This window comes from Microcaecilia unicolor, chromosome 6 (genome assembly GCF_901765095.1).
Source record: "Microcaecilia unicolor chromosome 6, aMicUni1.1, whole genome shotgun sequence".
NCBI classification, from domain to species: domain Eukaryota; kingdom Metazoa; phylum Chordata; class Amphibia; order Gymnophiona; family Siphonopidae; genus Microcaecilia; species Microcaecilia unicolor.
The window spans coordinates 84,314,701-84,337,507 of record NC_044036.1 but is presented as its reverse complement, the minus strand read 5'-3'; the positions used below and the strand labels follow the sequence as shown (position 1 = coordinate 84,337,507).

The window sequence follows — 22,807 nt, the reverse complement described above, 5'->3', positions numbered from 1 at the left end:
TTTGGACTGTCCGATTTCCTTGTGGGGATGGAGAAATGTTCTAATTAATTTCCTTCTACTTTGTTACAAGAAATACTGAATCACCAAGGAGCATTCCATCCTATAAGACAGTGCAATTCAGCGCTCTCTATCTCCACCTGCTGGTAGATGAACACAACTTCAGACACTCTCTTACTAAACTTTGGCAAGCTTTTTTACTAATTAAAAAAAAAAAAAACAATCAAAATTTCACATGCTAAATCTCAACACACGAAATACACCAAATAAAGGACTTTCCTTTCAAGAGCTTAAATAGCAACTTTCTTGTCTCTAGCTCTGTCCTCCCGCCACACCACACCCCATTGACTCCAAGTATGTTAGCTAAATTCCTCTTTGATTGGCTGATGGCTCAGACAGTAGGTTCAAATTGCTTTTAACTGTCTCCTAGTCTCCTGCTAATTGTCATGCACACTTTCCTGCAGGCATGAATTCCTCTCAATGTACATGCTCAACACAAACTTTCAACCTGCAGCATTTTCAGATTTTAAACAATCATTGCTAATTATTTTTTGTCATTCCCCAGGCTCACTTGCACATGCCCTCCAAACCTCTTGTCTTTAATTTGTACTCTTTACAAGCTTACCCTGAATTTTACAAGTGCTTCCCCTGCAGACACATGCAGAGCACTGGCTGTAGACTCTAAAGCAGCTTCAGCACAGCCAGAATCTGTCTACTTCCATGAAGCCAACAAATAGAAGGAGCATTGTAATTTTGGGTTGTTCTGAGCTGTGGCTATGCTTTTGAAGCTTCTGCATCTACATTTATATACAAATTCAGGCTGGTTATCCTTTTTTCTTCTCAGTCACCACTTCTGAGAGTAACATCAGGATCAAGCAAGCACCTCCCACAACAGTAGTTTTATGTTCACTACTGACCACCCCGCTGCTTGCAAACATTGAACACAAAATAAACAGACAATATTATGATGAAGGATAGTGTAATTTTTCAGACCATGGGGAAGTTTTTCACCTCTACTATGGGATGTACTTTCATCTGTATTCAGAACTCCATGTTCATTGTAAACCATGCACTCAGTCTCTTCCATTGCTTCATGGTTTCCATCTTTCTCAGCATTTTCAGCTGAGGCTCTAAGCTGTAACTCTTCCCTCAACTTCCTCCTTGGGGCCATGATGTATTGTTTAATGCATGGTTCTCAACACATGGTATGTGTACCCCAAGTAGTATGCAAGAACTCAGCAGGGAATACATGGCTCCCGGTCTAAGATTTTTCTCACCTCTCACCCACTGCCATCCCCACCCCACTTCTGCTTCTCCATGCCTACAGCAATAGTGGCAAAACAACATAAACCAATCAGGGGGCGGCAATCTTCATGTGTATATTGTCAACTACTGGTTCCCTCTCCTGGAATAGGAAGTTGATGTCAGAAGGGGGACTGGTAGATCTACTACTACGACTTATCACTTCTATAGTGCTACAAGGCATACGCAGCACTGTACACCATACATGAAAAAGACAGTCCCTGTTCAAAGAGCTCACAATCTAAATAGGACTGCTTTATGTTTGAGGCTGCTGCTACTGTTCTGGAGAAGCAGCAGCAACAGCCTAAGGGAACAGAAGATGCGAGGCAGACATGAGAAGGGAGATGATGGATGGAAGGGGGAAGAGAAAGAGGTTAGGCACTGGATGGAAGGGGGAAGATAAAGAGGAGAGAAGCTGGATGGAAGGATGGAATGAGAAAAAGGGGAGATGCTGGATGGAAGGGGGAAAGAGGATACAGTTAGTACAAGACTGAAGAATAAGAGGAAGGGAAAAGGGGAACAGGGGTGAGGGAAAGAGATGGAAAGCTGTAGGTAGACACAGTAAAAAGAGGAAAATTGAAGACTGGATATTAGGAATGAATTCAAATGTGGACAGAGAGGCAGAAAAATAAATTGAAGAAATCTGAAAGGAAAAGGAGGAGAGAGAAAAATGACGAGTTAAGAGAAGGTGGAGGAATTATTCGGACCAACACAATTAGAAAAATAAAATAACTAGACAACAAAGGTAGAAAAAGTAGTTTTATTTTCTGTTTTGTGATGAGAATATGTCAGTTTTTGGAATGTCTATTTCATAATCTTTGTTGATTGGAGCTTAGGGGTGTTCTGTTGAAATTTTATTGACATATGAGGTACATGACTTGAAGAAATTGGCTGTTCCTTTCCAAGTTTTCCCTCTCCTCAAGGCTTCTTAGCATGTCATCTCTGATTTGTGATAAATCTTTTTTAGGTGCTGCAGGGAGACATGGGTTATGTTCTGATCATTACAATAGGAAATATACATATATTTTTTGAACCACCAAAGCCATGCCTAGAACACATCTGATGGATTCTATGGATGTAAATACTGGCATTGCAGAATTGGTACAATAGAGTCCCAGTTATCTGACAGTTTGGATTAAATGACAGTTGGTAATTCAGGTTCTGCCCACTCCCTTCCTCCCTCTTTCCTTCCCTCCCTCCTTCCCTACCAAACATTAGAGCATCCCAGAAACCCCTCTAAATTGTTTCCTCCCCCACCCACCTACCCAAATAGCAGCCACCTCCTCGGTCCTGGACACTACTACTACTACTACTACTACTACTACTACTTAGCATTTCTATAGCGCTGCCAGGGTTACGCAGCGCTGTACAAGTTTAAACACGGGGAGGGACAGTCCCTGCTCAAGAGAGCTTACAATCTAACGGTAATAGACTACGCAGTCAGTGTAGGTAACAGGAATGGGGAAGGTGGTTAGGCGCCAAAAGCAAGGGAGAAGAGATGGGCCTTGAGTAAGGACTTGAAGATGGGCAGGGAGGGCGCATGGCGTATGGGCTCAGGAAGTCTGTTCCAGGCATAAGGTGCTGCGAGGCAGAAGGGGCGGAGTCTGGAGTTAGCGGTGGTGGAGAAGGGTACAGATAGGAGTGATTTGTCCTGAGAGCGGAGGTTACGGGTGGGAACATACGGGGAGAGGAGGGTAGAGAGGTAATGGGGGGCAGCAGATTGAGTGCACTTGAAGGTCAATAGAAGAAGCTTGAACTGTATACGGTAGTGGATTGGGAGCCAGTGAAGCGACTTAAGGAGGGGGGTGATATGAGAGTATCGGTTCACGCGGTCCACCCACCCAACCAAAGTAGGCCCCTGGATCTACTTTAGAAGCCCTGGTGAGGCAGTGAGATTGGGACAGTAGTGATCCACTGGCTCCTGCCCATGTTAGCTCCGTTTTCAAAATGGCTGCCAAGAACTCTTACTGTTAGGTTTTTCTGACCTGAATTTGGACTCTTTCTGACATCATCCCAGTACCTGTTTCTCCCTCTCTTACATTTTCCTGCCATCTTTCTCTTTTTCTCCATTCCTCAATTTGCCTTACCTCCACTGCCACTGCTAGTCTCTGACCAGATTTCATTAAACTACACCTCCCAACAAGCCTTACCCAAAAGCGATGGGCCTGATATTCAGCCCGTGGCGATCAGCATTTTGCTGACCACTGCTGGCATTAAGAAATTCAGTTCCGGCCATGTCCAGACACTGACATTGAATTTCTTTGTTTCTGGGTCTGGCTAATTCATAGCTGGTTAAGTGCAATACTCATCACTTAACCAGCTATGGGTTACCACATAAAGATAGGACTGACTTTTATGCAGCCCTATTTATGGGGTTAACCTGGCCAGCTTAGTGCTGAATATTGCTCTACCCTGGAACACCCCCAAAATAGCCAATTTCCAGTTCAGCACTAACCAGTTAAGTGCCACTGAAGATTAGCAGTTAGCCTCAAACAGGTGATTTAACTGGCCAGGAGTCATTTCTGGATGGTTAAATCACTTTGATTATCGACCCCAACATTATCTCCTTTCTGGTTTTTAATAACTCTGTAGAGCCACTCTAGTGGCCAGTTACCAATATTTTGGGAAAGGCATACATGCAGTCTTGTAGTCTCCTAGTTTCTGACAATATATAAATACGTGTTCTGGATCAAGTAATGGCTTCCCTATTATTCTAAACATACTTTCTTCCCAGGTTCCCCTGGTTGACTCTATGCCTTTGCTCTTTTATACAGATGCCAGAGGAACAAGCATTCTGTGTGCTGGTGAAAATCATGTACAACTATGGGTTAAGAGACCTTTACAAGAACAACTTTGAAGATCTCCACTGCAAATTCTACCAGCTGGAGCGACTAATGCAGGTATAGGAGGATGAAAACTTATGGCAACTTAACATGATTGCAAGGAAGAGGAAATCATAGCTGATTCACTCTTTAAAACAATTTGAATGCTATAATAGTATTAGAGCCGAAACAGAACTGCCTGTATAGAAAACTTCCACAGTTATGAACGTTATTTTGATGCCTGATTTCAAGCCTGGGTTTTTCTTAAAAAAAAAAAAAAAAAATCACCCTAGCTAATCTCTATTGTACCCTGTAATTTTGGAAGCACCTTAGCCATGTTCATTGCTTTTACTTAATCTGGACAGATGACCAACCATTCCTTCTATATGTAAAATATGTGCCCTGCAACAATCTGCCCAAGGCAACATTTTCAAAAGAGAAAATGTCTCAGAAGTGGCACAAAGCAGCAGATGGACATTTTTCCCACCAAAACATCTAAATTGTGATTTTTGGATAGGCAGAACTGGAACAATTTTCACCGCCATTTTGGATGTGGCGCTGGAAGAGGAGGGAGTGCCTCTCCCTCCTCCATCAAACAACAAGGTACTGGGGGGAAGGCACTGCTAGACTACCAGGGCGGGTGTGGGGTGGGTTGTGTAGCCCACTGGGCCACCAGGGATTATTTTATGGTGTGGGGGGGGGGGGGGGTTGGGGGGGCTGGAGATCCACTGGACCTCCAGCCCCCCATACCCTTGTGTCGGAGCCTCCCCTCCAGCCTCCCCTCCCCCATCACTGTCCCGGGAGGGGGAGTGGGGGCTTGGGGAGACTAGGCCATCAGGGCCTTGCTTTTGGGGGTGTCTGGGGGTCCAACGGACCTCCAGCTCCTGTGTTTGTCAGGTCCGGGCTTTTAACAGCCTGGACCTGTCAAACAAGTGCAGAAGGACAATCCTCCCGCACTTTCCCCAGATGACGAACGCTAATAATGCGCTTAAATTTGCATGTTATTAATGTTGCTCATTGGAGAGCTAATTCCTTGCGCTGTTCCAGTGCTATTTTTAGGGAGTTGTTTTAGAACAGCACGGAGAATTGATCATCAGGGCATGAGAGAGGGAGCATTACTGCATGTGTGAAATGTATCCTAAATTCTGCTGTGTTAGGTGTGCTGTGTGTTTGCTGTGAAAAGTCCTGATTATAAGCCATGGTAAAGCATCCACCCACTAGATTAAATTATCTAGGCAGGAAATCTGTACTAGGAAAAGTCAGACAAGCTGAGATGTAACTTTATAGTAGAGGTTTGCAAAACGATTTTGTGTTGTGTCATTTCTGGGAATGTTTGGATTTTGCAGGGGTTTTATTTCATTTTGTTATTATGGGAGCAATATTGTTAGCAGTATGTGCTCTTTCTGAAGTAGTTCACACTCTTTTGAAAGAGTGTGCCTTCTTTGAAAATATGTGCACTGTTCAAAGAGTGCACACTATTCATTAAGTGCTCCCTATTTGTGAAGAGTGTGAGCCAAGGGTCACAAATTTGATATACCGCCTTTCTGTGGTACAATCAAAGCACTTTACATACGTTATATACAGGTACTTTCTATGTCCCCAGTGGACTCACTATCTAAGTTTTGTACCTGGAGCAATGAAGGATTAACTGCCTTGCACAGGGTCACAAGGTGCTGCAGAGGGAATAAAACCTGGTTCCCAGGTTCTCAGCCCATTGTTCTAACTAATAGGCTGTTCCTCCATTCTTTCCCAATAGTGTGCTCATGTGCAATGATTCATGCATCTGTGCACTATCAGAAAAAAGTGCACACACTTTCTAAAAGTGTATGCTCTGTTTACAAATAGGGCACACACTTTTGAGCAGTGTGCATCCGTGTGAAAAAATGTGTACTCTTTCAGAAAATTTTGCACTGTTGACGGCACATAAAAACACAAAATTTTGTGGTTTTTTTCTGCTCATTTTCATATCATGAAATAACATGGGAAATGTCATTGACCTTTCCTATATTGTTTCAAACAAATGCGCATCCCTAATTTATAGCCTATTAGAAATGTACCATAGGTGAAATTGTATAAGAGAGTGTATGTTGGAAAAGTCATGGTGACAAATCCTTCTGAAAGATTAATTACATAAGTACGTAAGTATTGCCATACTGAGAAAGATCAAAGTACATCAAGCCCAGCATCCTGTTTCCAACAGTGGGCAATCCAGATCACAAAATACCTGGCTAGATCCCAAAAAGTACAAAACATTTTATACTGCTTATCCCAGAAATAGTGAATTTTCCCCAAGTCCATTTAATAACGGTCTATGGACTTTTCCTTTAGGAAGCCGGCCAAACCTTTTTTAAACTCCACTAAGCTAACCGCCTTTACCACATTCTCTGGCAACGAATTCCAGAGTTTAATTACACATTGAGTGAAGAAAAACTTTCTCTGATTCGTTTTAAATTTACTATATTGTAGCTTCATCGCATGCTTCCTAGTCCTAGTATTTTTGGAAAGCGTGAACAGAGGCTTCACATCTACCCGTTCAACTCCACTCATTATTTTATAGACCTCTATCGTATCTCCCCTCAGCCGCCTTTTCTCCAAGGTGAAGAGCCCTAGCCGCTTTAGCCTTTCCTCATAGGGAAGTTGTCCCATCCCCTTTATCATTTTCGTCACCCTTCTCTGCACCTTTTCTAATTCCACTATATCTTTTTTGAGATATAGCGACCAGAATTGAACACAATATTCGAGGTGCGGTCACACCATGGAGCAATACAAAGGCATTATAACATCCTCATTTTTGTTTCCATTCCTTTCCTAATAATACCTAACATTCTATTTGCTCACACCTTTTTCAGTAGTAGCTCAAGGTGAGTTATATTCAGGTAGACTGGGTATTTCCCTGTCCTTGGAGGGCTGACAATCTAAGTTTGTACCTGAGGCAATAAGTGATATCACAAGGAGCAGCAGTGGAATTTGAACTGGGCACCTCTGGATGTCCAGGCTGGTGCTCTCACTACTAGGCTACTCCTCCACTCCAAGCGGCTGAAATCTGTACTATAGAAATTCAGATTATCCAAGAGCTGTAGTCATCAACTGAGAAGCTGACAAGACAACACATTAAAACCCATAGCCTGTAGTCTTTAATATAGAGGAGACTTTTTGATTAGGCTACTGTTCTGTTTTGTAGATGTATTTTCCACCCTACCAGTGTCTCCTTAAGGTACTCCCCTATCTTCATAAAGCGGGTATCCATGAAATCTAGTACCCTGGCCATTATGTAACATCATCTCCTCTAATACTAATCCACCCAGTTTGATGATTACCTGATCTCAGTGACAACATAACTGACAGTTTAGAATCACTTTCCTCCTTTTAAGTGCCAAATTCCGTGTTGCCCTTTTTGTTTGTTATTTGCCTGAGGAAACCCCCTTGAAGAGAGTCTAGGATCTCTCTATTTCTGTATGTGGAATTCTTCAGTCAACTTCTAGCAGATTAAACTGCCGTCAGCAGCACCTCATCTTTCATTGCAATCTTAAAAAGGAAACTAATTTGCATAATATTATTTGCATACTTTGGTCCAACCCTTAACATCTGATACTTAGTCTTGTGGCATTTGTGAAAAAGGTGTAAATAATCAGTGACTTGTAACAGTATACACGCAGAAAAGGTGCAGGTGTAACTTTGTGCAAGAGCATTTGAGGAGGTAGTTTTATAAAGACACTTAATGCAATGTATGGGCCAATAGCTGCCCTGCTATAAAATCACCATCTCAGTAGTCCAGCATGGAGATAGAGCTTTTCTTGGTTTCTAATGCCATCAATGGCCATCATTATATCCAACAGTAGAAACTCACTGAGGGGGTCCTTTTACTAAGCCGCAGTAAAAAGTGGTTTGCGGTAGTGTAAGCGTGTGTTTTGTGCACACTCTGGGCCAGTTCCGGCCTCCGCCCTTAATGCCACCTGTTGATCTAGCGGTAAGGGCTCACGTGCTACATGCGCGGTGACGGCGCACTCCAGTTGCAGATTACTGCCGAAAACGCCACGTGTGGGAGGAAATGAATAAATCATCCAGGTGTTACGGGCACGCGGTGAATCTGAAATTACTGCCAGAGGGCGCGATAGCCTGGCGGAAGTCTCATTATTGGCGCGCACTGCACGCACATAGAGCCTAACGCACCTTTGTAAAAGGGCCCCGGAGGTAGCAGAACATTTATGTATTTTTCTTGATCATGATGCGTGTGTTCTGAATATGCAGAGCAGAAGCAGCATGATGAATATTATTTATTATTATTTTTTTATTTATTACATTTGTACCCCGCGCTTTCCCACATATAGCAGGTTCAGTGCGGCTTATAGTAAAAAAAAAAAGCATTACAAAGGACATGTAAGAAGAATGTTATAACCTGTGATAAACATAATGGCAACAGTGCCCAAGAGTATGTGAATTGGAATAGGGGAGGTAGTCAAGGAGAGGATAGGATCGGTAAAAGAGAAGGAGATAGGGAGGGATAAGGTATAAAAGGATGGAGAAGAGAAGATAGGGGATTGAGTATAAGGAGATTTGAAAATAAGGTCAGAGGTGCAATTGGTGTCATATTTAAAGACATCATAGTGTTGATCATTGATGGGAACAGTAGTTGATAAAAGCTCTTTCTCTGTCAGTATGGCTAGCAAATCACATCTAGCATAACAGCTGCAATTACCACAGTTATACTGTTACTGCAGTGTAGGTTAACTGCAGCCTGAGTGAAGAGTTCTCCCTTAATATAAACAAAGCTGGCATCTAAGGTTTTGTCCAGTCCTTGTGCACATCTCATCTTCCTCCCTCTTTTAATAGTATGTGGGAGTGGTGTGAGTTGTTCAAAATAGAACTGGCATGGAGAAGGAAACATCAGGTTGAAAAAGGCTCTTTCAAAACCTTCTGTATTCTCCACTTCAGAGAAATATAAACAGCGTGACTCCTTTTGCCATGAGTTTGCAGAATAAAAATAGGAGGAAAAGATGCACTCTACCGGCAGCTTTCATGATAAGAAAAATTTGGTGACCGTTTCACTACACAGTAAATAATTCAAGTTTGTAAACAGAGTGCATAGTACCCTGTTCACTACAATCCATTTTATTGTCCTTAAAGTACTTCCTAAAGGATTGGGAAAAGGGATCCTAAGATTATCTTTTCTCTTTGATCATTGCTACATTATTTTGTTAATCATGAGCATTTTCACTCTCATTACCGATACAGACAGCTGTGCTTTTAAGTTCTTTTTAGCCAATGAATGCACAAAAAGAGGTTTTTATAGCTGTATGTAGGCCAGGTACAGACTGTATTCCTGGGTGGTGAGGGCATGGCCCAATCAAGGCTGGATTAAGTCATAGGCAAATGAAGCACATGCCTAAGGCCCCAAATGTTCAGGAGGATCCCTCTCAGATGTGCTAATTCAATGGCCTCCAAAGCAGATTTTTGGCCTGGTAAGTAATCTGCTGGCAGAAAGAAAGGGGAAGGGGAGCAAAGCCTGTGGAGGTCTGTCTGGCCTTCCCCATTCCCTGGCCAGTGTCTTCCAGTCAACAGAAGAGTCGTTCTTACTGCTACTGCTTCTTGTACTAGATTTCCTGTGCAGCGTCATATGGAACTCATTATTATGATGGGGAGGGTCCAACATGCTGATTTGCCTAGGGTCCTGCGCTGGGACCAGTTCTCTTATTTTTGGGCAAATTCCTGTTTGTTTTAACATACGGTTCTCAATTTGTGTTTTTGATCTAAAAAATCGATAAATCCCCAGTCAAAATTGTGGATTTTGGGGCTGAAGGTCTAATTTTTTCTTCTTTTTTTTCTTGGCTCAGTTTTTTTAAAATTGAAAAATACCAATTAAGAATCAACAATTAAAAACAGTTACTTAGCTTAAAATATCTTTACAAAGCTACAGCCTGAAAAACTAGAACATCTGTATGTATATGTAAGTATTCTTTTGAATAGCAATACACAGATATATCCAGGGAGATCTTTCTGCTTTACCAAACTTCTGCCATTTTTCTTTATTTCAGGAGCAGTTGCCCGATTTGTATAGCCATTTCTCGGAGCTGAACCTGGAAGCCCACATGTATGCATCCCAGTGGTTCCTCACACTCTTTACAGCCAAATTTCCTCTCTGCATGGTCTTCCATATCATAGACTTGCTGCTTTGTGAGGTAAATAAATTCATCTGATAAACATAAATATAAACACCTCTCTTGGGTGATAATCCAGTAAGGAAAATGAAGATTTCTTGTTTGTGTCTTCCATTAGACTTTCAGGTCACTATTGCTTTTTTCACTGATTGAAATATAATGTTTTTAGTTATTTATTTCAGTGTTTTACTTGCTACTATTACTCAGGGTCATGAAATATTATATTCTGGATGTATTCTTATCTAAACTGCCCTGGTCAAGTAATGGACATTCTATATCCTGTAGCTGTTGTAAAAGAAGACCTCTTGAGCTTTATATCCTGTTTTTTGTGTATGTTAAATGTGTGTACAGTAGAGCCCGACCAAAACCAGGATCTTCGGTTTCCGCCAAATCTGCATCTGAAATTGGCTGCTCAGTTTTGGTAGAAAACAAAGCCAAAAGCTAAACTGGCCTTCCCCCCCCCCCCCCCCCCCCCCCCGCTGCCCCCACATCTGACCAAAAGAGCCTCCTGCCAGTGCCAGTTCCTATCTCAAAATGGCTGCAGCGACCTCCGAGGATGGAATATGAGTGGAGCTGGCACTTATCCAGGCACTGGTGATAGTGCAGATATGACCACATAAAATGCAGTCCTTCCTGTGGACGGTTAGCTATCTGGGTATAGGCACTGAATGTGTGCCCAGATAACTTTGGGTAGCAGCCTAACACCCACCCCCCCCAAATCAGCATCATCCCGCCTCACCCCTCCCCAAAAGATGGCCCCTCTCCTTGAGGCCCAACATCTCCACACACCCCCTAGGCCTACCATTCTATCCCTGGTAGTTTAGGGAGGTTGATGGGGTAGGAGTGAACTTCCTTCTTCCTTTGCTGTCTCCAGGGGCGTGGCCAGTTCTCAGTGGGAGGGGGGGTCCAGAGCCCAAAGTGGGGGGCACATTTTAGCCTGCCTCCCCTAGCCGCCGCTTACGACCCCCCCCCCCCCCCCCGCCGCCACTGCAAGGTACCTTTGCTGGTGGGGGTCCCCAACACCCACCAGCTGAAGCGTTTTCCTGTCCCGCGCTGGTCTTGCACTTGCTTCCTCTCCTATTTTCAGTGCACCATGCACTGCATGCTTGTTTTAATGAAATTGAGCATGCGCGAGCATACTCAGTTTATTAAAATGAGAGCATGCATGGCGCAACTGGAAACAGGAGAGGAGGCAAGTGCGAGACCAGTGCGGGACAGATAAACGCTTCAGCTGGCGGGGGTTGGGTCAGGGACCCCTGCCAGCCAAACCGGAGGCCCAGAGCCCATTTGGGAGGCCCAGGCCCCCGTTGCCCCCCATAGCTATGCCAATGGCTGGCTCCAGTTGCAAAATGGCTGCTGCAACCTCTAGCAGTAGTCTTGTAATACTAGAAAGTACCACAAGTCTACTGCTAGAAGTCATGGCAGCCATTTTGTGACCAGAGCCAGTGTGGTCAGGAGCGAGGGGGATTCGCTTCTGCCTCAAGAACACCATGGATTAAAAGGTAGACATGAGGGGGGAGAGGATTATGGTTGGGTGGGGGTGGACCTCAGTAGGGAGGGAGGCACATTGGGGAGTGGGACCAGGAGGGGATCAGCTTTTGTAGTAACACTTGTAAAAGACACTGCTAGTTGGGGGGGGGGGGGGTCTGGAGGAGCCCGTGACCTGTGGTAGTGGAAGGATCGGAATGATGAAAGGATCTGGACCACAAAGGTGGGGGGGGGGGGATTGATATTGACTGGGACCCGCATAATTGCTGGTAGCCAGCACATATCCAGATAGCCCCAGATATTCAATGCTGGTGCTCGGACAGGGCCCAGCATTGAATATCCAAGGCTTTATGTAGGCAGTGATAGTCTGTACTTAAAAAAGAGCTGACCACGCTGGCTGAGTATTGGAGCAATATGTATTCCCAGCTATGACAATGAAAGATCACAGCCTAGGAACATTAGCTTCTGTGAATATCGCCCCCTCCTCTCAAGGGATGCTGTGGTATTAGACATGCTTCCTGCTCATAATCCTTCTCACAGCCAAATATATCAACCAAGTTTCCCCTCAGGCTCCCTTTAGCCTCTAGGCAAACTGAAGGTCTTGCAGATAAAAATAATGGCCTATCACTCCTGCTCACACCAAAACTGGAAATGTTGCCAGCTGACCCATGGCGCCCTTTTGCCCTTCATATTTATATTTTTGGTTTGCTTGTCTCTGAGTTTGACATCCCAGGGAGAGAGACTAGTAAGCAGGTAAAGAAACCAAGAAAGGAAGCAGCCCAGTGACATAATCAGTAGGGTTGATGCAGTATCGCAGCCCCTACAAGATAAAGAAGGTTTTAACTCTCTGATGTATTTGTTACAGCATAATGACAAGGGAAGGACAATTTTCAAAACATTTCCACAGGTATGTACAGAAGTGGCCTAGTTTATTTGCAGAGTGGAAGAGTAGCTTAGAGGTTAGAGCAGTGTGCTGAGAAGGAGCTCTGGAAGCTGTGCCCTCATGTTCTTCTAGGCATGTGCGCGGTTTGGGCAAGCTTAGGGTGTGTTAGCATTAGCACATGGTCAGAGTATGAAAGACCTAATCAGGGCTGTGTACACCAAACCTTTGACCCCCAACTTCAACTCCTTTATTTTTCTACGGTCTGACTCCGACTCCAGCACTGGCTCAAACTCCTACTAATATTAGGCTTTAAAATTTTTGTTATAATGTTGTAAGTTTTTATTTTGAAACTGGAATTGGGTTCGGTACATTTTTACCTTCTCTGACTCAACCCAAAATTACTCCAACTTCACAGTCCTGGAACTAACCCTAGGAGCTCTCTGTGGTTTGTTTGCCCAGTATCACAGTCACCAGACTGTGAAGAGCCTTAACAAAGGCCACCGCTTGGCTGGTAACCCCCACCATTCTTATTTGATCACCACTGCCCTGGAGGACCCAAGGCTGGCCAGGACACTAACTCGTACCTGGTAAAGAGGGTGGGGGAAGGAGGCAGAGGACACTGGCGATGAAGACATTAGTTTGTGCCTATAGAGAACATGTTTACTTAGTACGTGGGGTCTTTTTGCAGCCTTCCTAATCAAAGGTGCATGAGTATAACATGTCTAAGGTTAACAGACATCCTTGATTTTGAACTAGTGTCCCTAGCACCATGGATTACATTCACCTGCTGTGCATGATTTCACTGGGAACATAGATACAGGACTTTTTCTCCTGCAGCTTTTCAGTGCCACTTCTTTCAGTTCTCCTCCAGGCTTACATTACCCAGGCAATCTTCCTGCAAACCTCTGTGATAAGATACAGGAGATATAGGAGAGGAAGATACAGGGCCTCTTTCCCTGAGTGTTTTCCTCTCCTCCACTATTACACATGTTGCTCAGGGTTGCCAGGTGGAAAAATTTTTTCCCACCCAATCGAGCCCAAATCCAGCCCAAAACCCGCCCAAAGTCAAACCCCGCCCCTGACACCCCCACCCCCGCCGTCATCAACCCCGCCCCCGCCGTCATCGGCCCCGCCTCCCCATCACTGGCCCCGCCTCCCCCGTCATCGGCGCCGCCCAAAACAACACTAACCCCGCCCAAAACGTCACTAACCCCGCCCCCCGCGGCCGAAAAAACCGCTTTTAAAACCGCCCAAAAGACCCAAAAGGAGCCCAAAAAACCACAACCTGCCGCGGGCAAAAATTTCCCGCGGCGGGTCGCAGAAAACCGCCCAATTGGGCGGTAAAACCGCCCACCTGGCAACACTGATGTTGCTCCTCCTCAAGCTGTTTTTTTTTTTTACTTCATCCTGTTAGTGGTGTTCCTTTTAAGTGTTCCCCCACCCCACACACACGCTTTAGTGTGGTGCTAAAATTCTTGGTCCTGGTTACCCTGTGGTTTGTTATGCAGTGACACCAGCTCTCCATAGCATCTTAGCTCTTCCTGTTTTGCTGTGGGTTGGCTCTCACTGGCAGCACTGGAAAAGTAAAGAAAGAAAGGCTGCTGAGCTTTCTAACTGAGGTCTTTCCTGAAATAACCAGCATGTCAGCACTGTGTATCAGATGCTAGGATATACAGAGGGGGGAGGGATTGTGGACTATGGGAAGGGGAAGGGAGAGAGGAGATACTGGACTGGTTTGGAGGAGTGGAGAGAGACCAGTGAAATGCTGGACCATGGGGTGGAGGGAAAGGAGAGGAGATAGGGAGAAACAGGACTGGCGGGGGGGGGGGGGGGGGGGAGGGGAGGAGAGGCTATGTGAAAGGTGAGATGCAGGACTGGCTGGGGGTAGAATATGTGAAAGGAGATAGGCTAGACTGAGGGTGAAGAGAACAGCAAGAGGAAAAGGGGAAAAACGAGAAGGGAAAATGCTAAGGGAGGAGAAAGAGGGGAGATGCTAGTAAAGGAACACAACAGGCAGATCTTTCCAAATTTATTTTCTGAATGCACTGCAAGAAAAATCTCTCATTGGAGCACTACATTTCAGTCTTTAGAATGGACAACTCTAGGCATCTCTGAAATGTTCAGCAACAGTTTTTAGACCTCTCCACTTAGCCAGAGTTTGAGAATGTGGAGATATCCACTGCTGGAGGATGCATTGCTTTGCTAGTAAGAAAGCCTTAAGCAAAAAGAGGCCTGAAATTTTTGTGTCTTTTTTTTATTATTGTAACATTATTCAGGAGGGCAGCTTGTGGGTTCAAGATCCAGGAACATCCATACAGAGTCTCCAAATAGTGCCATATCACTGACCAAAAATGAGAAATCAGGGAACAGTCTCAAATACAATGTATATAGGATTCCTCTTATGCTCCATATTTTACACAGGCCCCATCTGATGGAAATCCTATCATCTTTGCACGAGAGGGATGAATGTACATTCTCATGAGAAATTTGTAATGAAGTTCCTACAGTTGCATATTCTCCTCCAATAAAGGTGCAGACTGTAAACTGACCAAGAATTTGTTGATATCCTGACAGCCAAAGTCAGTGATCCAGAGGGCAACCACTCGATATAATGGGTGTAATCCCTGGGGTCTTTTCATAATTCCATAAAATCGGCCCATCAGGCCTCTTGTAACCACTGAAAGTGGCCACGAGTCAACAAAATCAATTCCACAACACTGTATTACATTTATGTAAAGCCCTGGATCACAAGCTTACAGGCAAATTCTGTAGGACATACATCCGTTTAGGCAATATAATCATCTTGACCAAATGGATTCGGCCCCACAAGGAAACTGGTAGGGAAGACCAACACTGGCAGAGCAATTGCGTTTCTTGGAGCAGGGTGGTGATATTATGGTCATGCAGATGAGCGAGATTCCCCAGCCCTGGGATATTTAAGCCCAAGTATTTCAAGACATAACACGCGCAGCTCAAAGGGAAGAAGCCCTGCCAGTGGGTTGCAAGATCACCCCCACCCAAACCAAGGGCCTCAGATTTCTCCATATTAATCCCTAAGCCCAACAGAATGGCCAAAATCCAAAAGCAGTTGTAATGCTCTAGGTAAGGCAGGCCGGGATTCCATCAGTGCTAACAACAAATCATCAGCAAATAAAGCAAATTTGAAACCCTGTGGCCCCATCAGTATGTCATGAATCGTAGGATTCCACCAGTAATTTCAAAGCTAAGAGCTCTATACTAAGAATGAACAGGGTAGGCAACAAAGGGCAACCCTGGCAAGTGCTGCACTGAATCCCAATTTGGGGGTGAGAGCACACTTGCTCCCAAGGGTCACAATACAAAAAGTAGATCATATTTATGATCAGGCCACAAAAACCAGTGGGTTAGTACCTTCCATAGGTATGGCCAGGAACACGCTCAAATGCTTTTTCAATATCAAAATTGATCAAAAGAGTGTCCATTTGGTGTTCCTGTACATATGCCATGGCCGTAAGGAGTTTTTGAACATTCATCACAGCATTCTGCCCTTTCACAAAACCCACTTGATGGGGGTGATACCAATTTTGGAACAAGATGGAGCAAGCGGGTAGCCAAACATTTTTGCATAAATTTAAGATCAACATTTAACAATGAGATGGGGCGGTAAGAGCTAGTGAGTAGGGAAACCCGCCCTGGCTTCATGATGGGTATGATTGTGGCTCTCCGTAGTGCTTGTGGAAGTGCAGGGCCTCAGTATAAACTTTGAGCAACAGTGGCAAGATGGCAGTACTCAATATCTTGAAAAATTCTAGGGGCAGTCCATCCTGCCCTGGAGTCTTACAGGAGGGAGACATTTTAATTGCATACTATACCTCCTCTACATGGAACAGTTCATTCAGAAAAGCTAGATCTTTCTGGGTCACTTTTGGAAAGAGCAAATCATCCAAAAAGTCAACGTTAACAGTCTCCTGAGCCAGAGTCGGTGTACAACATGCTATGAAAATTTTTAAATAATTTGATAATTGCATGGTTATTGGTAAGCTGAGCTCCCTCTAAAAGAAAGACAAAATGGGGTCCCGTCATAATATGGACCAGATGTGCTAGACAAATACCCATATGACGAAATCCCTCCTTGTTCTCAGGGGTCAAATTGCTGGCCAATGCCACCTGGGCCTGATGTAATTGGGTCTGCAGCTGTAAGATTTGTCTATTTAGGCGCTTCCTACAGGAGGCCAAATAAGATATAACTTCCCCTCTCATCATCCTGACTTCCCACAAAAGCCCTGGAATAGAGCAATGAATCATATTATTCACAAAATTAATCTAATGGGACAAAAAACGCACAAAATCAAGATCTTCCCTCAAATAATGTAGTATACGCTATAATGGATGGGACTTTTTCCTCGGGACTTGGAGAGGCAGCTGAACAAGAGCGTGATCAGAAATGCGCACTTGAACTATATCAATCGTTTCCACCTCTGAAAATTAATGTGTCGATAACAAAGTGTAGTCTAGTCTACTCTCAGAGAGGTGTGCTTGGGAAATATGTGTATAGGCATGCTCCCCAAGATGAAGCGTCCGCCAAAGATCAAGTAAATCAAGGCTGTGGCATAGCAAGTCTCTCCCCCCCTCCCCCCATTGGTTTGCTTCCCCTGGGCCACAGATTTCCGATCCAAAACCAAATCTTCCACTGCATTAAAATCTCTGCCTACCACTACTGTACAGGGGGGCAAAGACAGTAAAAGCTGTAATAATGGTGGAAAGAAGGAAGGATCATAAAGATTGTGTGCATATAAGGAAACTAGAATATATTGGGTACCAATGCAAAGCTATCCACCACCCCTGCTGATCACAATAGCACTTATGCTCCTCAAAGGGTATTGCCTTATTTATTAAAATAGCCACTCTAGCCCAGTGGGTGACCAGGGCAGTGGAATAAAAGCAGTGACCCACCCACTGTCATTTTAATTTTTGATGCTCAAAATGAGTTAAGTGAGTCTCCTGCACTAGGGTCACTCCAGTCCCCTGTAGATACAAGGCCATCAGGATCTTCTTACATTTAATGGGGGAATTTACCCCACACACATTCCATGAAACAACACCAAGGGCCATCATCTATGGGGGACCAGGGCGCCTCGCTCCACCACACCATACACACTCCACTCTTGAAGGCACACATGTTGTTCAGATTTCATCAGACAAAAGGTTTGTACAAATATCCATAACCACACAGACAACCTCCCCTCCACCCCCTCCCCCAACTAGAAATAGCATGAAAAAGCGTAAAATGCAATCTAGTCTCCCAAAACAGTAAAAGTAGACTGTAACAAGCTCTGCAGCGCTGTGCCTTTGTGGTGTTAGCTAAGTACTGAGGTTGCTGTTTCTTGGTTTTATTCCAAATTTATATAAAAGCAATTTTAACAATTAAAAATTAAATAAATTCTATCATTTAAAGGATTCAATCCAGCAAAGGAGGCAAATGATTAATATATATGAAGTGCTGCAGATTGGGAATAGCTTAGTGCTATAGGAGATCACATAGCCAATTTGATTTGCCTTATGATGATTCCTATCTGGTTTTTCCTTCTTAAATATTGTTGGGCTTTTTTGGTAATATAGCCTTATGTTTCTCACCACTGTTCTTTAGGCTTGTTATTCCCTTTGGTTTTTTTTTTTTCATTTCAGAAACCCAAATAGTAGCAACATTCTGTGCTACCAATCCCAGGACACGCAATGGCTTCCCCATATCTGTCTCAATAGCAGACTATGGACTTTTCCTCCAGGAACTTGTCCAACCCTTTTTAAACCCAGATACACTAACCGCTGTTACCAAATCCTCCAGCAACGAGTTCCAGAGCTTAACTTTTCATTGAGTGAACAAATCTTTCCTCCTATTTGTTTTAAAACAATTTCCATGTAATTTCAATAAGTGTCCCCTACTCTTTTTACTTTTTGAAAGAGTAAGAAATTGATTCACTTCTGCTGTGTCTTTCAGTCCTTCCTTACATTCTGTTCTTATTCAGGGCGTATCCAGTACTGGTCCAATGGGATCTTCTGAGGTTATTTGCCTGGCTTGTATCTTGGCTTTGTATCTCTTAAGGCTGTGCTACGGGTTTCCAGCTTTAGCTCCTGTCAAGGCTTTGAACCCTGTCAGCCCTGACAAGTACCAATATGTCTAACAGAACTCTACATTTAAATTATTAAACACTGATACTGTTTGCATTAGCCAACTGCATTAAAACTATATGCATCAATTGAATGAGATGCTAACCAGTATTTCCATTTAGGATATGTCTTTTAAGTGATAGCAATTATATTTATTTCAGTAAATTGTGATGTAGCAATTGGGGGAAGAGGGGTTGTTTTGGGACAAGGTTTGGACATACTTCTTACCCGTAGGCTTGGCCCAGTTTTCAAAGGAAGTGTATGCATGTGCTTTGAAATTTGCCCAGGGTACAAAGTAACGCAGGTAAAGTGCTTTTTACGCACAGGAATCATTTTGGAAATTGCCTGCTAGATTTTAGGAAGAGGAAATACTGTGAAATTAAAGGGACTTCACTTAAGTTACAGAAGAGCTGCACAGTCAAGATCCAAGCCAGAAGAGTCTTAGAAGATCCCGTTGGACCAGTAGTGGGTGTGTAAGAATTCATCCTCCTCTGCAAAGGAGTATTGCATGACAGGACTCCATGCCAGCATGTGAAGACCTTGGTTCAATTCACAAGGGGGAGAGGTTAAGTGTGAGGCAGAGGCCGGAAGAGCTGCACAGTCAAGATTCAAGCCAGAAGAGCCTCAGAAGATCCCTTTGGACCAGTACTGGGTGTGTCCTGATTAAGAACAGAATATAGGAGAGGAAGACACACCTTTGCTAATCCAATAGTCCGTTTGGAGTCTAGTTGCAAATGAAGGTTTGTGATAAATGCTTGTAAATGTTCTGAAACATTATAGACAAAGGAACATTGCAGCATGGTTGGGATTGCCTGCTCCTGGATCTCAAGAAATAGGGGGCTCTTCTGCCTTAAAAAATAGTTTGCATCTCAGTATCCAGATGCAGTTTTACACTACTGACATTTTTTTCCCGGCTCATCATTAGATATGTGCATGTATTTTGTAATGAAATGGAAAATTCAATGGAAAGCCTTGTTTCATATCATTTCAAAATAAAATGTCAGAAAAAAAAATTAATGGGCCGATATTCAAAGAAACTTATTTCTTTATCAGACACTGAATGGATAAGTGCTGGCGAGAAGTATATTTATTAAGCAGATAGTGCCACTAAATGTGTCCTCTGATCACTTTGGTACTATTCTGAGAGTGCAGGGGCAGTGCCAGGGCCGCCGAGAGACTGGGCCGGGCCCCCCTGAATTCATATCATAGCGCCTCACCTTGACCTCGCTCCATGTGAAAGAAGCGCAGCAGCGGCAGTCTGCAGATCGCCTCCCTTCGGGCCTTCCCTCCCTGTGTCCCGCCCTTTCGCAAGTTACATCAGACGAGGGCGGGACACAGGGAGGGAAGGCCCGAAGGGAGGCGAGCTGCAGACTGCCGCTGCTGTGCTTCTTTCACACGGAGCGAGGTCGAGGTAAGGCGGTATGATTTGAATTCAGGGGGGCCCGGTGGTGGATGGAGAGGGGTGGGTGGAGGGGGCTGCGGCACCGGGCCCCCCTTGGAGGCCCAGGCCCGGAGAATTTTGTCCCCCCTGCCCCCCCCCCCTTTCGGCAGCCCTGGGCAGTGCTTCGGTGAAGCTTAGATGGAACTGGAGGTTATTTGGTTAGCAACCATATTTAGACTGCTAAATGAATAGCAAACCGGATAAAGTTAGGACAGCAAAACGTTCTGGTCACTGTGGTTAAATATTAGGCCTTAAATTTGTTTCCTGTCAGAAATAGTGCATGCTATTTGCAAATAGCACTTCCTATTTTTGAAACAAAATGGAACAACCCTGAAACAGAGCAAACTTGGCATGACCCCGTAAAAAGAATGAAATAAAAAACTATGGCCATGCACATGTTTACTCATGATGGCATCTAAACCACATGAAACAATTATGACTTTGCAATTCAGTTTCTAGTGAATTACTCTGCTCAGTGTATAAATAACAAAGTAAAACAATATTTAAAAACCTTTCATTTCAGAGAAATTGAGGTTGAATTAATGTTGAACAATTATTTCAGTGCAGCTATTCACTTGTAAAAATCATTGTGCTCTTTTGACACGTGCAAGAACTCAAACATCAGCAATTTAGAATCTGAGATGTAAGAGGTGATGGAGAATTATATAGTGATGCTGATGGATGGGAACTCCATTAGGTTTGACAGGTGGAAACTAAGTGAGGGCGCACATCATTTTAGTTTCCTGGTAACTAGAAACACTATACTGCCTAGCCATCAGACATTAGCAGGGATCAGCTTCTGCAGGACCAGTCCAAGAGCCGGATCTAGTATATATTTTACAGACGACGATATTCTGTGAAATTAGAGGTGAGGAAAAACAGCTTTCTGTATTGAAATACATTCCTTCATGTTCTCTGTTTTACCGGTATCCTGGTTTCTGTTATAGTTGTTTGTATTTTTGTGACATTGTCTCTTGTTTGTTTCCCTGTATTCCCACTCCTCAGCACAACTCCTCTCATTTTTCTTGCTGGTTGGCTGTTCCATGTTGACGGATTTTCAATTGATGGCATAAGTCCACCAGGAGTCAACATGAAACACACTGATCAATCACCAGTAGCAGCAATCTCCCAGGTTAATGTTAAAAAGCACTTATCTCGATTACAACACCTGATATCTTGATAATTGCTGCTGACTGAGATATTCAATGGGCATGGAGTGGAGTGGCCTATTGGTTAGTTCATTGGGGTTCAGACCTGGGGAACTGGGTTCAATTTCCACTGCTGCCTAATGGTGGGGGCAGTAGGTTGAGATCCTGGTAACTAGGTTTGATTCCCACTGCAGCATCATTGCCCTGGAGTGGAGGAGTAGCCTATTGGTTAATGCAGTGGGTTGAGAACCTAGGGAACTGGGTTCAGTTCCCACTGCAACTCCTTGTGACCATGGGCAAGTCACTTAACTCTCCATTGTCCCAGGTACATATAACCTTAGATTTTAAGCCCATTAGGGGCAGAAAAGTACCTGCAAAAAATAGTATATATAAACTGCTTTTACTGTATCAAAGGTGGTATATCAAGTGTGGAATAAACATGAACATAGGAGGTAATTCTACAAGGAGCCACCTAGAGTTAGGCAGCAAGTACATGGGTAAATGCTGGAATTCTAGTTGACACATGCTTCTGTAAATGAGTAGTATACCATGTAAAAACATGCATTGTACATAATTTGAAGATAGGCAGGGCACACACTTAGTAAAGTACAGAATACTATAATTTATATGCATTTCTTGGCAGTCTAGGGGTGAGCATTTACACCAATGGTTGCACCTAAATTACATGTGCATATTAGTTCTGCTATGCTAGTATTCTGTAAAGGAAATAGGCACCAGAGAAAACAGAATTGGCTTCAAAGTGTCTTTCAAATATCCATACAGATTGCCTCTGCACTATCCCTCTAATCCTATAAAAGTTGCCAAAATGTGGCCAAGATGGTAGTTGAGCATGTAGCAGCGTTGTAACGTTCTCAGTTGCTGACTGGACTTTCTTCAACTAATTTACTTCCTTTGTAAAATGCCCCATATGCAGAGGAAGGGGTTGGTCCGGGCTGTGCTGCCACCTGCTGCAGTCCCTCCAGAAAATGTTTGAGCATAACTCTGCTCCCAGCAAGAAGACCAGGGAGAGGGCCCTGTATTGAGGCCTGGTGGAGGAGTGGCAGTCTCTTTTGGGCACATTGTCCCTCCCCCCCCCCCCCCCCCCCCTCCCGATGCCAAACACCCACCTTGTCCAGCAGCAGCCAGGATCGAGTCCACAATGTCTGTTTTGGTGGAAGGCGCTGCTCAGCTGAGTGGGAACGGTGGAACTCTTTTCTTGGAAGTACCGTCCTGAGTTTGAAAGCGTTTGGGCAGCTAATGATCAGGTTGCCCCTGAGGTGGTGACGCTGGAGACAATATGGAGGGCCATTAAGAAGCTTGATGAGACGGTAGGAAAGTCTGCAAAGGATATGACAACTCTTTTAAATAAGGTGGATGTTTTGTTACAGAGGAAGTGTGACAGCTCTGAAGAAATATCTCAGTTTAAG

At 44.0% G+C, this 22,807-nt stretch overlaps 1 protein-coding gene across 4 annotated transcripts in view; it reads left to right on the top strand.

Annotated features, from left to right (window-relative positions):
* The window catches only part of RABGAP1L (RAB GTPase activating protein 1 like), an 803,631-nt gene that overhangs the window by 530,200 nt on the left and 250,624 nt on the right, over positions 1-22,807 (top strand). For all 4 annotated transcript variants that reach the window (XM_030206422.1, XM_030206421.1, XM_030206423.1 and 1 more), the window contains 2 exons: positions 4,074-4,199; positions 10,154-10,297. In XM_030206422.1, the coding sequence (XP_030062282.1) occupies positions 4,074-4,199; positions 10,154-10,297 (270 nt within the window). The remainder of the gene's footprint in view (positions 1-4,073; positions 4,200-10,153; positions 10,298-22,807) is intronic.